Source organism: Opisthocomus hoazin, chromosome 13 (genome assembly GCF_030867145.1).
Source record: "Opisthocomus hoazin isolate bOpiHoa1 chromosome 13, bOpiHoa1.hap1, whole genome shotgun sequence".
Lineage (NCBI taxonomy): Eukaryota > Metazoa > Chordata > Aves > Opisthocomiformes > Opisthocomidae > Opisthocomus > Opisthocomus hoazin.
Window position 1 is genome coordinate 26895042 of NC_134426.1, and position 15042 is coordinate 26910083.

At 38.8% G+C, this 15042-nt stretch overlaps 1 protein-coding gene across 3 annotated transcripts; it reads right to left on the minus strand.

Annotated features, from left to right (window-relative positions):
* Positions 1 to 638: 638 nt before the first annotated feature.
* On the minus strand, positions 639 to 14871 carry ZCCHC8 (zinc finger CCHC-type containing 8). 3 transcript variants are annotated; one of them, XM_075434560.1, is made up of 14 exons: positions 14653 to 14871; positions 13645 to 13685; positions 12940 to 13014; positions 12315 to 12420; positions 11482 to 11559; positions 11063 to 11166; positions 9247 to 9312; positions 7329 to 7392; positions 6723 to 6865; positions 5818 to 5960; positions 4929 to 5044; positions 3917 to 4000; positions 2959 to 3073; positions 639 to 2207 (listed from the first exon to the last, which is right to left on the minus strand). In XM_075434560.1, exons 1-14 carry the CDS (start codon positions 14836 to 14838, stop codon positions 1405 to 1407), a joined length of 2124 nt encoding a protein of 707 aa, XP_075290675.1. In that variant the 5' UTR covers positions 14839 to 14871; the 3' UTR covers positions 639 to 1404. The 3 variants fall into 3 exon arrangements, with proteins under 3 accessions (XP_075290675.1, XP_075290676.1, XP_075290677.1); XM_075434561.1 differs by having other exon boundaries at positions 640 to 2207; positions 7329 to 7389; XM_075434562.1 differs by lacking the exons at positions 9247 to 9312; positions 11063 to 11166; positions 12940 to 13014; positions 13645 to 13685; positions 14653 to 14871 and having other exon boundaries at positions 652 to 2207; positions 7329 to 7389; positions 12315 to 12414.
* Positions 14872 to 15042: the final 171 nt, after the last annotated feature.

Below are 15042 nucleotides of genomic sequence, written 5' to 3' on the forward strand. Positions count from 1 at the left end.
TATTATTTCGTTTTCCATTCCTGTTACAGAAAGTAATACTTTTTCCTCCTATAAAATACGGAGGGGGAGAAAAAAAAGCATTTCATTTTAGCACATATGATGAACATTTACCTTGACCGGGGCTTTCCGAGTGCAACCAGATAAACTGAACTGGTACATGCTACAGTCTCTGAAGTTATCTTATCAAAAACACCTTTCAGCATCCCCCTTTCACAAGTCATTTCCTCGATACTTGAAAATACTTTGTTTTACTATGCATCTCGCTTGGCTAGGAAGACCTTTTTCCTGTATTTACAGAAGGACAAACAAATGCTTTACCAGCTCCAATGACTACTGTTAAGTCAATCTAGTACTCCCTCTGTTGGCAATGCAAGTAATGTACAGTCATGTCACCTAAAGGTCCCTCTGAAGACAAGAGAAAGGAAAAAAAGCATTAGAACAATTAATTAGCAGAATTACAACACTTTAAGGCTTTCAGAAGTGGGCAATTCTTCAGATTATGAAAACTGAATGGTATGGCAAGGTCCTATTTAAGTAGCTAAAATAACTTTAACAGCTTCTTGATTATGAAAACCTGAACCCAATAGTTGTGACCCTTTCCATCCTCATTTTAATCAGCTTGTTTTTCTAATTATCTTCAGCAGATAATTTTCAAAAATCAGCAGTTTGATGGTTTAAGACTCCAGTTAAAAAAATATTCTTTATATAAAAACTCATTTATTAAACCTCTGTACACAACAACGAACACGTATGTACAGCAAGTTTACATGAAGGATGTTGTTACAAAAGATACAGTGGTAATTAAAATTGACCCACATAAATAATTTATAAAAATATTTGAAATGGTGAAAATAATGCTGGTAATCCCTGATTATTTTCATCCAATTGTCAGGATTTTGATGTGGGAAATCTTAATGTTAGACCTTTCTAAAAACCTTCTGAATATATTAAACTTATCTACAGGATAATTAGCAAAATGTATAAAGTATAGATTATTGTACAAAGGACAGATATTTTAAAAATCACCAATCCACCTGAAACTGGAAAACAATATAAATTTAGCCAAAGTAATGAACAGCAAACCACAAACTCTTTTTTTTTTTTTTAGAGTTTCATGTATTGGCAAGTAAATTGCTCTTAACAAATCAACAGTCCTGTTATTCCTTAGTGGAAGGATACAATTTGGGAAAGCTCCTATACATTTTCTGGCCACATTGGTGGTCCTGGTCAACATGGAAGCCCTGCACTGACTTCGGTCCCAAGGAAAAACGGGGCAGAGCTGTATTTGTCAAGATTTTCTCCTTCCCACAAAAGGATGAGGAAGGCTATCCGAGTTCGTAAAATTTAAGGAGACAGAAGGAAGCAGGGATTTGGACATTATGAAACAAAGGAAGACCAGTAAAATTAAGTCTTTTTCTTTTGCTGGTTTCTTGGGGAATTTTTTAACACGCTTCTTATTCGTAGATAAACACCTGTTGATTCTGCCATATTTTCAAATTCAAATGGTGTTATGCCTTCAGCAAACTTGCTCATATCAGGAACAAGACTGGAGTTTTTTGCAGATGATTCAATGTTTGTGACCACTTTATTACCACCTGTATTTTCTCCACTATTAACCTCACGGTTGGGAGCAGGCATGGTGTTATCCAGCAAGCCTTCAGAATCTGTATTATCAGGATTTTCCTTCAGTAAACTATCCCCTGGATTAAGACTGGTTATAGAATGTTCATTTTCTGGTGTCTGTTCACCGATGTCAGAAAGCCTAGTTTCCACTGTAATCACGTTATCAGATGGTCTTACTTCTGCAACAACATCTACTTCGTTCCTAGATGGTGATGATGTAACGGAATTTCCAGTTAAAGGTGTATCAACAGGAATATCAGAGTCACTGTTTGTGCTTTCTGCCTGCTCTAATGCTGCCCAGATTAATCGCTGCTGTTCCTCCAGCTCTTCCAAGGTCAGAGTATCCTCATCCATAACCGAGTCCACTATTTTTGGCTGAGGAATATCACTGGAAGGAGTCAACAGTGGAGTAGTCCTAGGAAGAGGAGGGCGGGTGGGTGTGGAAGGCTGAGCTGATGTAATACTTAGTGGAGGTGTTCCTGTGGGTAAAGGAGGAGGAGTTGACATCGATGGACGTCCAGGTGGGAGCGGAGGTTGGAACTGAAAGCTGTTACGACTTTGAGATCTTTGTGATGCTTCTGGATCTAGAAACAGATGAAAGACCTCTATCAGAATCTGAAATCTGACTAGGACAAGATTCAAAATGCCAATGCTCTTATCGCCAGCAGACTTATGTCTTCTCATCCTTGGTTTTCAGCTGAGCTAGAAACAACTTTTTGAAGGTTTTACTATGCACTGAAACTGTTTTGGGGATTTTAACTCTGCTACCTGTTCCAGGAAAAAAAAAAAAAAGATTAAATATTCTTGAACATATTGAGAAAAAACCTATTCCACACTGAGACACACTGAAGGATTTTGTCATAGGAAATCCAAAATGAAAGCCAGAAGTCTCTCCAGCTGTTCTAACATTTAAACAACATTGTAAGTCCTCCTGTGAGCTTAACTTCTTGATTTTTAAGAAGTTGTGAGCTTGTAACTTCCTACATTATTCCATCCAAATATTTAAGGATTTCAAGGTCTTCATAACAGAGGTTTCTTTAGGATACACCTGAAGTCAAAAGATCAGCATTCGTAACCTAATATTCCAATTGCTCTGAGCACCCTTGAAACCTTCTGCTTGGTAGTGGAAGATAAGACAATGACAGCAACAGAGAATGCTTACTATAGAGAGGCCCAAATGCCACTACTGTGGGACGCTGCTAGCACTAATTACCACCACAACGCATACTAACATATTGGCTTCTCTTTATGAACACTGACATTCCAATTCAGAGCAAGTTATTTTAAGAATAAAAATTGAAACTAGAAAAAAAATTGCAGAATAACTAACTATACCAGAATCTAGGTCCATGTCAGCTGCTGGTACCTTCAAATTGTCTTGTTTTGGTCGTTTTGAATGATGAGAGCTTGACTGAGATGCAGCCCTTTTATTGCTAAATTTTGGACTTGGCTGAAGAGAAATTACCCAGGAAAACAAAAGAAATTAGTATTAAATTGCACAAGGTAACATTTCCAGCTATAAGAACATAAAGCAATTTCACAACTATAAAACCATTTGGCAACCCAGTGTGTAAACTAGACATTGAAGTTTGAGGGATTTAATACAACTGAACAGAACCGTAGTCTTGTTCAGGTGTGAGTGGCCAAAGAAAAAACTGTCTGCATTCCTAACACAGGCCACCAAGTTACCACCTGGACACCTAGATTTTATGAGACCATCACAATGCAAGTAGGGCATGTCCCTTCCTGGCAGGCTTAGAACTTACTCTTTAATTCCATACAGCATTACACTTTGGGACTGAGAGCAGAGCACACACACCTTCCATCCTCAACTGGAAGTATTCTGCAGTAGGTAACCCTAGACTACAGTCACATTACAGAAGACCTGAGAGTGATACAGGACAGAACCACCGTATATTTTCCCAAGTCACTATAATAAGATTACTGTAAATCATGACTATGGCAAGTAAGCTTTTCGCTTTTTCGGGAAGTCTGGAACTAAGACCATTTTTAGTCTGTAAAAATTTATAGTAACCTTTTATACTTTTCTCAACCGTTTTTAAAATATTGCACAATTGGGATTTGCCTATATTAATTGAAATACCAGAATTTGTTCTAAACAAGAAGATCCTTTTTGTTAGAACAGGTAAGCCAAGCATCAGCATTTCACACCAGGTAGTGTCAATAAAAAGTCTATCCCCTTGTGCAAAAATGAAGCTATAAACAATAGAACATCACTGGCCACACTTACTACAACTACTTTTTTTTATGAATAACAATGAGGTATATTCACCGCATGAATATTAGAAAGATAGTTAGCAAAAACATCCTTCTGTTGAGACGGCTGCATTGGGATGGAACCAAATATCTGCCACTCCTACAGGAAAAAAAAAAAAAGAAATAATATTGCATATGGTTGGCTAATAATATGACAGTAAAACTTAAGAGAAACACTGAGAGATCAACAAGCCAAGATGAATTCAAGTTCTCATTAAAAGCCTCATTTATCAGAGTAAATAGATCTTTAACAGGAACTTCTGGCAAACCAAAGTACTCTCACCTGTAAGCACAAACAACTGATGCAGTGCATTATGACTGGGTAGTAGGAATAATAATTTTAAAAAATCATCACCTTTACAAAATGCCTTGTTAACCATTTCATAGCAACTACTTTTCAACATTTGTAACACAGCTAAAAACTTCCCCTTGAAATAACTGTTCCGTCAAAAAAGGCTTACTTTGAAAAACTTAAGTTTTCGTGAAAACTGAAAAAAACTCGAGGACAGAACTTTGATTAAGAATACTGAATGAAAAAACCACATTTGGAGTCCACTAAATGGGCAAAAGTAAGGCTGCAAAAGAGAATGTACAAGCGTTTCTTTTTAATGCACAGGTATTAACATCAGTGATGAAGGTCACTACTAACAGCAGGTTAAAATGCTTTTGAAAAATAAAAGTTCAGCAGCACATTCAGAAAATTTAGATGCATATGAAAAAACTGGCATTCATGTGTGAAGTTTAGTTTTAAACAAACCCAAACTATCCTTCTAGGCTCCTGTTGGTCTCATTATGCAAACAGTCACCGCAGAAGCACTGTCAGACCCTACCTACAAGCGCTGTGACAGATATGAGACAGATGGATGTCATATCAAGTACCTCAACAGCCCCTAGCCCCAAACCAGGTGCTTAAAAATAGGAGCCTGCTGAAGAAAATTGTCAGATGCAGAATACAAAACCTTAAACTCAGCTAAAGGCAATTAATGTTACTCAGCGTGTTCTTCAAAAGGCAGAGGACAGCCACTTACATCTGGGATCCCACTTGGAGTGGATATATTAAAGCCTGGATAGTTTATCAACTTAGAGACATCATAAGTGATGCGTTTTGGTTGACAAGATCCTTCACCTTCTGTTCCACCATCATCTATAACAAAATAGAATTATTATTGATGCTAATTAAGAGCATTACTGAAAAAATCCACAGGATTTAAGAACAGGGTTTTGGAATGTTAAGTGCTATTAGAAGGCTTTGTAATCCACAAAGGCAATACCAGTGACCAAATCTATCAGATACATGCATCAAGCCTCCCTAAAAACCTAACTGGATATTCGTAACGCCACCGCTCTTCATGTACCATTACTAGCCTCAGAAATCAGCATCAGGACTGTTCTACGAGATGCAGCACAAACACTGGTCATTAGTAAAAAGCTGGTAAAATACTCGATAAATTTGGTTTCAAGAAATGTATTCTTTGCTTACTGGTGGTCGTATTACTCTTATCATCCAAGTTATTGAACTTTAGAAAGTATTATGGTTTCTTTCATAAAATGTTAAGAAAACAGAAGCTTATTCAAAAAAGGAAGAAGAAATTTGACAACTGGCTATTTGCAAGTCTTGCACAGTTTCACAGGAACTCCATGTTCTAGTATCAAGGGTCAATTAGATGTAAATCACACTGAGAGTCTTCATCTATGCAATCCAATCATTATGGAAGTTGTTTCACTGTCACCGCACAGCTAGAATGAAAGGGGAGTATTTCTACATGACTTTAGAAAAGAAAATTTGATTTACAACTTTCTCACTCTTCCACGAGGAAGACGAAAGTTTACAAACTAGGGTACTTTGTCTCCTGAACAAGGTGCAGCCAGCAAACAGCCTGCATATTGAAAACTGCATTCCCACAGCACGTTCCTTACCTTTTCCATCGTAAAGTGCAAGCCCTGAGTACTCCATTTCAGCCTCCTTCAGCCAACCTGGAGGATAACCCAGCTGACGCATGCGATATATAAACGGAGGAAGACTCTTATCTGTGACACCAAGTGCTTCTTGAAGTTCCCCACTAAGTTCAGGAAACAAACAGAAAACAAGATGTCCTCCGGTAAAATCCATAACTGAGTTTTGACAAAAGCAAGTTACGAATATTTTGTTCAATTTTAAACTATCAAGTTAAAATAACTTAGTTTTAAATCAAACTACGTTGCATGTCAATCCCAGATATAACAACTTTAGGTCAAAACCAGCTCTGACGTTACAGATAACTTAAGTGTACATATGCTTAAATGTTTTATGAGAATTAATTCTACACTGAAAACCACTTACTCGACTTGTTACTTCTCATTCATGGCCTTAACTGTAGCTGTCACGACAGGAAGGACGGAACTTAGTGCTACACTAAATTTCCCCATTATTTCTCTGGAGACTGCTACAGCACATTATGATTTTTTAAAACATTTTGAATAGAGAGAGAGGAAGGAACCCTCAAAGCTGAAAATTTTCAGAATCTAGCATGCACTTTTAGCTTATTAGGAACAAAATACATTTGAGACTTGAGTAGCCAAACAGTAAAATCTGTCTCCCTACATTAGGGAAAGTGCCATGGTAAAGGGTAGGACTATTAAGCTAGCAATGAGTTATAATTTGAAAAATATCCGTGCAAGTTATTTACGAAAATTTTATTTAGCAAACAAATGTGAACATAATACACCCATAGTTAAGAGTAGCAGATGGATTTATAGCTCTGGAAGGTAACATCTGACACTCCAAAGGTAGAAAAGGTATCCCAGAAAAGCAGTGCAACAGCTAGTGGAAGGAAAAGAGATACCTAATCACTCCTGGTTTAAATTTTCCAAACCTCTCTTCTACTTCTTCTGCATGATAACGCTGCTGAAAATTCTGATTGCTCGCTTCACCACAAGCTTCCATAAACTCCTTTCTCTTCTCACTTATACGAGCTGCATTTCGTGGCTTAAAGATAACACAATTAGGAAATTTAGATTTGGACAATTTATGCACTCCTTCACCCAACACGAAACTGGTACTCCTTGCCCTCAGCATGCCTTTTCCTTTAACACATGGTTGTGTGATACAACTACAGCTGTAATGAAAACTACATCGCAAAAAAAACAAGAGTACTTGCACTGGGTCTAGCAGAGCTCTAAAACAGGAAAAAAGACTGTTCAAACTGAAAAATGTTGCTCCATAAATTAAAGGAAACATTCAAACCATTATGCTACAAAACTAATTTACGTTTTGATTCAGTACGTTAGAATTTATAAGTATGAACAGTATAATCTAATCAACAGAGATGAATACACCCATTTGTATATCCTGACCCCAAGGCACCTAATTTATTTTTTTTAAATAGTGCCGTTACACTGAAACATTTCTTGGAGAGCAGCAGTCTTCTGAATACTGGTGTAGACTTTACCTTTGGACAGTCTTTCATTTGATGGTCTTCAGAATCACAATTGAAACAATGCGGTTTTGGCCTGCTTAAAAAATACACAAGAAATTAAGCCTGAAAATTCCTCTGCAATGTTAAATGCACTTGATTGTTTTTAATCATGTTAGATTTTTAGACTTAGAAAGAAAAAAAAAACCATAAGCACTGTTTGCTGACTTCATATGCTGTCTTCTGCTTCTCTAAATTGACTGCTTAATGTCAAATCTTCAAATTAGAGTAACAGAATATTGTTTATTTCACAGCTCTAACTAGAACACAAGAAATGAGAAAAACACAGGCACAGCACTGGGGCGGGAAGAATACATGACAGCATGAGGAGAGGGAGGGAGGGAAGGAGGAAAACTAAAATTACAGTGGAAAAGTACTACTTCCAGGCAGAAATGGAGCTTTTATATCCTATATAATACAGATCTATTCCTTTAGGAGGGAATAGAACAGTCATAGAATAATTTAGGCTGGATCTCAGGAGATCTCTAATCCAGTCCCTTAATCAAAGCCGGGTCAGCTATGAGATCAGACCAGGTTGCCATGGGCTTTATCCAGTTGGGTCTTAAAATCTCTAAGGATGGAGACTGCATAATCTCTCTAGGCAACCCGACCCAACAGTTTACTGTCCTAAAGATTTTCTGATTAAGTAAAGATTTGCTTAGGTAGGGCCAATAAATGAAAACAAAGCCTACATACTAAAGCTTACGCTATGTCCAGAGGAAGGAAAGTGAAGATGTGAAAACAGTACTTTTAACTCAAGTACAGGCAAGGAACCCCTAAAATTAATACACCTGTAGTACATTTATATCTCTGTTTATCTTTTCATGCTTGTATCATCAGAGGTCTGATCCTTTTTACGATACTGAGAATCAGTTACCAGCAGAAACAAGCAGGAGAGCATAAGTATTGCTTTGGAAAGTCCTGGTCAGCAGTCTGAACAAGTTATGCACATCGTGAAACTGCACACTGAAAGCCTGGAATGGAACCGCAGCTGGCTTCAAGTATAACCTTCCTTGTAAATTCATACCACGTGAGCAAACATTTTCAACATTATAGAGGTGAAAATCCAAATCTCTTAGCAGATATTAGAGAAAGATTTCTTTTCTAAACATTCATTTTTACCAAATTAGGATGGAAACCAGGAAGTGGAGACAAAAGGGTGACACAAGGATAAGTGTCCAGGGTAATCCCCACACACTCCAATCTCTTGAAGCCCCTAATCAAGGTAAGTGAAGCACGTCTCCTGTTTCATCTTTACATCGTATTCAAACAGAAACCTTCTGTGGTGATCCAAATGTCTCATCACCATTCCACATCATAAGCACAACCCTTCAATCTGCATTCCATTCAGATGGTAGTATTTCTAATCAAACCACAGTTTAACTCAGCCTGCCTCTTCATCTTTGAAACTCCCACTAAAAGCTTGCCTGGCCTTCAATGCATCTGCAATCAGTGACTTTAGACGCTATGAATACTACACAAGTTGTCAGTTGGAAACCCAATTCACTTTACTTCTTATCTCCCATAAAAGCTATACAATCAACTCCAAGATCAGACTGTTTTTAAAGTCTACAAAGTAAGTCAGACAGGAGTTGTTCTACAAAACAATAAGAATGACGATGGTACACCAGCAAAAATATGACAAGGCAATCACTAAAAAGGCAAGCAACAGAACAGCTCAGTATCAATTTCAATAAGCTTTACACATCGATTTTATGCCCTACATAAAGAAGGTCAATAAACGAGACACCCACTGACTGCAAAGTTCAGCACTAGTTTACTTCATTTAAACTTGCTGCTCAAGTATGTTCAAGGGTTTAGCATACTGAGGAATAATCACAGTGTACATCTGAACTTTTCAGCTCAAAACTTTATATTTAAGAATAATACAAACCTTTTTGGTTTTACTTGTATTTCTTGTCCTTCTAGGGAGAGAATCTGGCTGAAAACTTGCTGATATCTTTAGATTTCAATAAGGAACTGCTACTGGATGAAGCAAAATTTCAATCTTCTTCAAAGTATCAGTGAAAACCTAATAGTACTTTGAATAGAATACTGACTCTTCTGGATTAAGTTACAGATGGTCCTTCATACAAAGTCCATAGTTTATAGTAGATATGGTTTTATAGTTTATACTACTTGCTAAGATGGTCTTATGTTGTTTCCTCCTACCCAGTTTCTATCCAATAACGAATTTTGCTCTTTTATCAGCACTTGCTAAAACTACAATCCTGTTTATAAGTAGAAGTTTCAAGCTACCAATTCTGATCTGCTTCACGGCAACCTTTTTAATAGCGTATTTTGGTAGAGTTTCAAAAATATAACTCACTTCTCAAGTAGCTGGAGACAGGTCACATCATACTACTCATGTTTGCTTTTGGACTGCAGCTTGTCAGCTGCTCTGCCCATTTGTCTAAAGGTGTATGAGAAGACAAGAGGGCCGCAAGTGAACCGGCATGGTAAAGGCTAAGAGGTTCAGCAGAGTTCAGAAGCCCAGCAGCTTCCACAATCTAACACTTGCTTTAAAAAGAAAAGCAGATGCCAGTGACTAGTCAACCTGATATGTTAACTGAATGCAGTACTTCAGCCATTTAGAAGCATGGTACCCGATTTCGCTCAAAAGTGTGTGCTATTTTCAGCTTAATGTCATCTATGGGAGCTCTAAAGAAAGATGCAGTAAGTACATTTAAAGAACAGTATCAAAGCTAAGGTGGCAGACATAAAAGTTTCGCCACAACTTGTCAGTTCAGGAGAAATTCCCCTGTTAAGCATCTACTTCCTCCATCAAGATGTTGAGAGATCGTACAAATATAATTTGGAAAACAGGATTGACTTAATGCACTGTAATAGAGACAGCTTTCCAAATGTAAAATTACACCACAGTGCATACACAGCCAAAGGCAGGCAGAAGAAAACTGAAGTTAGCTGGCTTATAAACTTGCAATTTTCATTCAGATACTAGCAATGTTTTAGCACTAGGAAATGACCTTTATTACAAGCTTCATAACTAGATATTGCAGAAATGAACTACGAAACTGGTTCTTGCCCTGACTCTGGGGCAGAAGCAATACTGGGAAAGTGAGGAGATGACGACATTACTTGAGAAATTTCTTGTCCCCTTTCTTTTTGTCACAGAGGATTACAATATCAAAAAACACTTTTCCAACATTTTCCTCAATCCCACTTTTCAAATACGGGTTTTAATAAACAGTGAAGAACCAACTTTAAAATGGATGCAAGTTATGAGCATTCCATAATTAAACTTTATTAAAAGACTTTCCCTCTGGCTCCCACATTCGGAAAAAAACCACCTTAGAGCAACTTCAGTTTGCCAAGCACTTTTCTTCTCCCAAACAGCAGATTTTAGAGGGAGAACGCTTATTCATATTTAGAATGAGTTGTCGTACCAAATCTGATTCCAGATTGGCCCAGGAAATTCCTAAAGTCACAAGAATTATTTGTGAGAATAAGGCATTCACTCTTCCCAAGCACAAGCCTTCTAAAAATCAGCAAGCCAATCATATCAAAATACCTATATGTTTTGAGTTAAAAAGCCATTAATTACTCATTACAACTTTTCATCTATAATGACTGATATGGTTTTGATAGAAATGTACGAACTACTGAACAGAATTTGAGTTCAATTTACCAACTGGCATTCTTTGGATTTGACAAACAGAAAGAAACCCTTGTTTGAGTAAACAGGATACTTAGGTATTTCCCATCCTTCTGTCAGCTGTGGATTCTCATTTAATATAGGCTGTCCCAGTTTATCGAGACAAAAATTGGTAAAATACAGAACACTTCCTACAACCTGTAGAAAAAAAGTCAGAAAATTGTCAGAAATGTGTCAGTATTGCAGTCAGATTGGTAGCATTTCTATAACTTTACACTGCTTGAAATATTTCCAGCTTACTTCCCCCACTCTGTAAGAATTTACAAATAATACACACCCACACCTGTACAAATAAGTATTTTTCCCACTGATGTAACCAAAACATGCTAAGCTTAACTGCTATTGCACTGATAAACAAAATTTAACATGATCTTATTTTAATGGCGGCGTATACTGAACGTGTAGAATAAAGAGTCAGACCTACCGTTGAAGAGTATATAGTCAAAAACTTACACTAAAAGCTTCTTTAATTTTTTTAACAGAATTCGAGCTTGCTGTTTTACAGTCTTCTTCCAAAAGAACACTGGAGGGCTGTCATGCAAAGTAAAAATGCAAATAATTAATTTAAAGTAACTGTAAAAAGAAGAGCTCTTAAATTACTAAAGTATGTGAAAGGCACCGAACATGGGACTACATCACCTACTCTTTCATGAAAAATTAGCTAAGCAGTACGATGGAGATGTCTACATTAGTTGTGATGTTTTCCACAGTCCAAAGTATGGCACAGCTCATTTCTAATGTCTTCTTTGATGTGAAATATGCTGCATAAGAACATCTTTATTTTTATCTCAAAAGCTAAGAGAAAGATTGAGAAAAATGTGCCATTTCACCATTTGATTCAATGTGAATGCAAAAAAGTCAACGTTAAGTACTCAAAACTCTAACAGAAGAAAGTAGAAATTTCCAGATTCTGTTGTTCATCTATGCACTTATATACACTTACACACTCAAAGCTGGGCCACATACTATCAGAAGAGTATACGTTACATTGTACCTTACAGTCTTTTCTCGATTATTTAAACCAACTCACTACTTTGTGTTTACACAAATTTCAACAGGAACAATTTAAAGACAAATTTTCATGGGCAGAAAGGATATTTTCTTTGTCCTGGTCCTCTATTTTAGGAACAAATAGTTATACAAGATTTGTCTGATAGTTACTTGATTTGCAATTAAGCAAGAAAAAACATCTAGAATCCAGCTATTTAGCAGTGTAGTATTTCAATATCCCCACTTTAAAGATGCAAGAGAAGGAGCACCTTATACCAATTTGAGTTTTAAAGTACCTGTGGTTTAACATTGAAGTGCGTTTTTTCTTGTTCACCTCTCTTCTGCTCTTCGTATTTCTGAACTAAATTAAAAACAAAATCTTCAATTTCTTGATGATACCGTCTGTAATGGAGTGAAGAAGCAGAGAGAGACAAAGATATGAGCACGACTGAACCATATGCCAGACGTCTGTTTTTTAAGCATTTACCATTTACCACCTCTTAAGAACTTACAAAAGGGGCAGACAACTTCTCTTCCGTCTTCCTCCCAGCCCCAACCAACATGAATGCAATCTATTATTAGAGTGCACCCTTACATTAGTGCGGCAAAAAGTCAACTCCAAGGCAGGGAAAATTTAATTTACTACATTTATCCACAACACTCATGAGATTCCAACTACTATTCAGACTCACTCCAAGTTCCTGCGTCACACTTCATGATAAAAACAGGCATTGCTAATGAAGGCAACAAACCTGCTGTCATATCGCTCATTAGCCTTTCTCCCCTTCAAGCTTAACAAATTTGCATTATTGAATAAAACATACATCCATCCTCTGGGCAAACGCTAAGATATCCAAGCAAACGAACAAACAAACCAGTCCCATTTCCTGTCAGGATTGCTATTTCTTGGAAAGTACTTACTTAGAAATTACATTGTTCATAAATAAAATCTGTAACAAAGGTCCATCAAATTTAGCATTGTCCACTGAAATGCCACTAGAAGAATAGAAAAGAGACACAGGGAACAGTTACTGTATTAGCTTTATGGTAAGTATCGCCTATCTGTTTTATCAGAGCAAAAAGTCTGTAGTCCATGAACAGAGGAAGGTTTGGCCAATAAAAGTTCTGGTTTTCAGTAAGTTCCTATTCACTTAAACAGAAATCATCCTCTTCTAAGCAAAGCACGTTGCCTGGTGTGACATGGAAAGAAAACAAAACACCACCACACTACAGAAGTTTACCTCTAACTGCAGTAAACTGTTATAAAAACCTTATAAACAAGATCTTCTATTTATTCAGACATGTTAATGTACTTGTTCTCACTGCTGAACTTCAAAAAACAGTTTCCCTAAAGGCCAGGTACGTTTTATAAACAGACAGACACACATAAATAAAGAAAGTTACAGCAATACAAACTACATTTTTGATACTCAAGTCAAAAAGACTTATCAAGAATAACAACAGCGTTTTAGAAGCCCAACATCTAAGCAGGGATGGGAACATGAAAACAAGGTTCCTAGAAGATGTGGCAGAAGACACCGACCGCTGCATGCGCTGAATCTCAGACAAACTCCATTTCAAACATGTATAGGTCATACAAAGTGTTTTAAGTCAGCAGTAACATACCTAGGACGAGTCAGAATATTCAGCTTCCTTTTAAGTTCTTGATGTTAATTTATTGTTAAGGAACATTACTTTCTTCAGAAGACACAGATAATCAAAGGATCAAAACAAACAAGAAAACACCTAACAAGAGTTCCACAGAATAATGAATGGGGCTTCAGACCTTCCATTTTGCTGCAGAGGACTATTTACAGATCGACCTGTTGCTTAAGAAACACAAAAAAAAAGAAAAATCCCAAATAAACAAACCAACCACATCCCAGATGAAAAAGAGGACTGGCTGTGACAATCCAAATAGTCTAGTTCATTACATACACTACGGTTGTCAGATTTATAGTGTTTTATTTTAAAAATACCTACAACCACCACAAAAAAAAAGTTACCAGTAAAACACACGAACTTTTAAATAGAAAATAAACTCTAGAAAACATTTCAGATTCCAGTCTGCTGCAGCACCAAACCCTTTAGGGAATCAGTCACAATTTATCAGCTTAAAATTATTTCTAGCTATGTTAAAAATGGATTTTCAAAGGGAACGTGCAGCTGTTTCTTTTCCCTAGAAAGAAGGAGGCAGGGGTTTTAACAGTCACCCCAGCACTCAAGCACTCCACTACCTCCCTCGCCAACCGAAGCGAAGCTGTCACGGGCCTGGCCGTACTGCGGCTAAAAGTTTTCCGAGCAAACTTCCTCTCCAGTGAGGGAAGCAGAAGCCAGACCCCGGCCAGCGCACCGAGGCGGGGAGCCGCCGGGCGGAGACTGCCCGCTCCCCGCCAAGCTCCGTTCGCATCGTCCTTCAGGATGTGCCAGGGCCTTCCCTCCCCCGCCCCAAGGGACAGGGCCCGGCCTCACGGCCGTCCCCGGGAAGCGGGAAAAGTCGCAGCGCCTCAGGCCGGAGGCGGCCGCCAGCCTCAGCAGGGCAGGCGCCAAGGCTGGCCCGGAAGGGAACCGGCGGCGGGAGCGGCGTCCCCCCAACCCCCGCCCCGGAGCAGGCCCTGCCTCTCCCGTCAGGATATTCTCCTCCCGGAGCCGCCGCACCGTCTCCTCGCGGTCCCGCAGCCGCGCGTACAGCTCCTCCAGGGCTTTATCGGGTCCCTCGTCGTCCTCCTCCAAGCTGAGGCGAGGCGGTGGCGGCGACCCGTCCTCTGCCTCGAGCTGGTCGAAAAGCTCGCGGTCCCCGAAATCCACCTCGGCCGCCATCTTAAGCTGCAGCAGGAAGGGAGGGGCCTGGGGGCGGGGGGAGCTGCCGAGGGGGCAAAGGGCAGACGGAGCCGCCGCTCGCAGCGGGAAGCGCCGGGCGGGCGCTCGCCCCGTTGAGGGCGAACTACAACTCCCAGCATGCAATGGGGGCAGCGCGCCCTGGCGGCGCCCGGCCTGGGGCGCTCTGCCTACCGGGACGCGTAG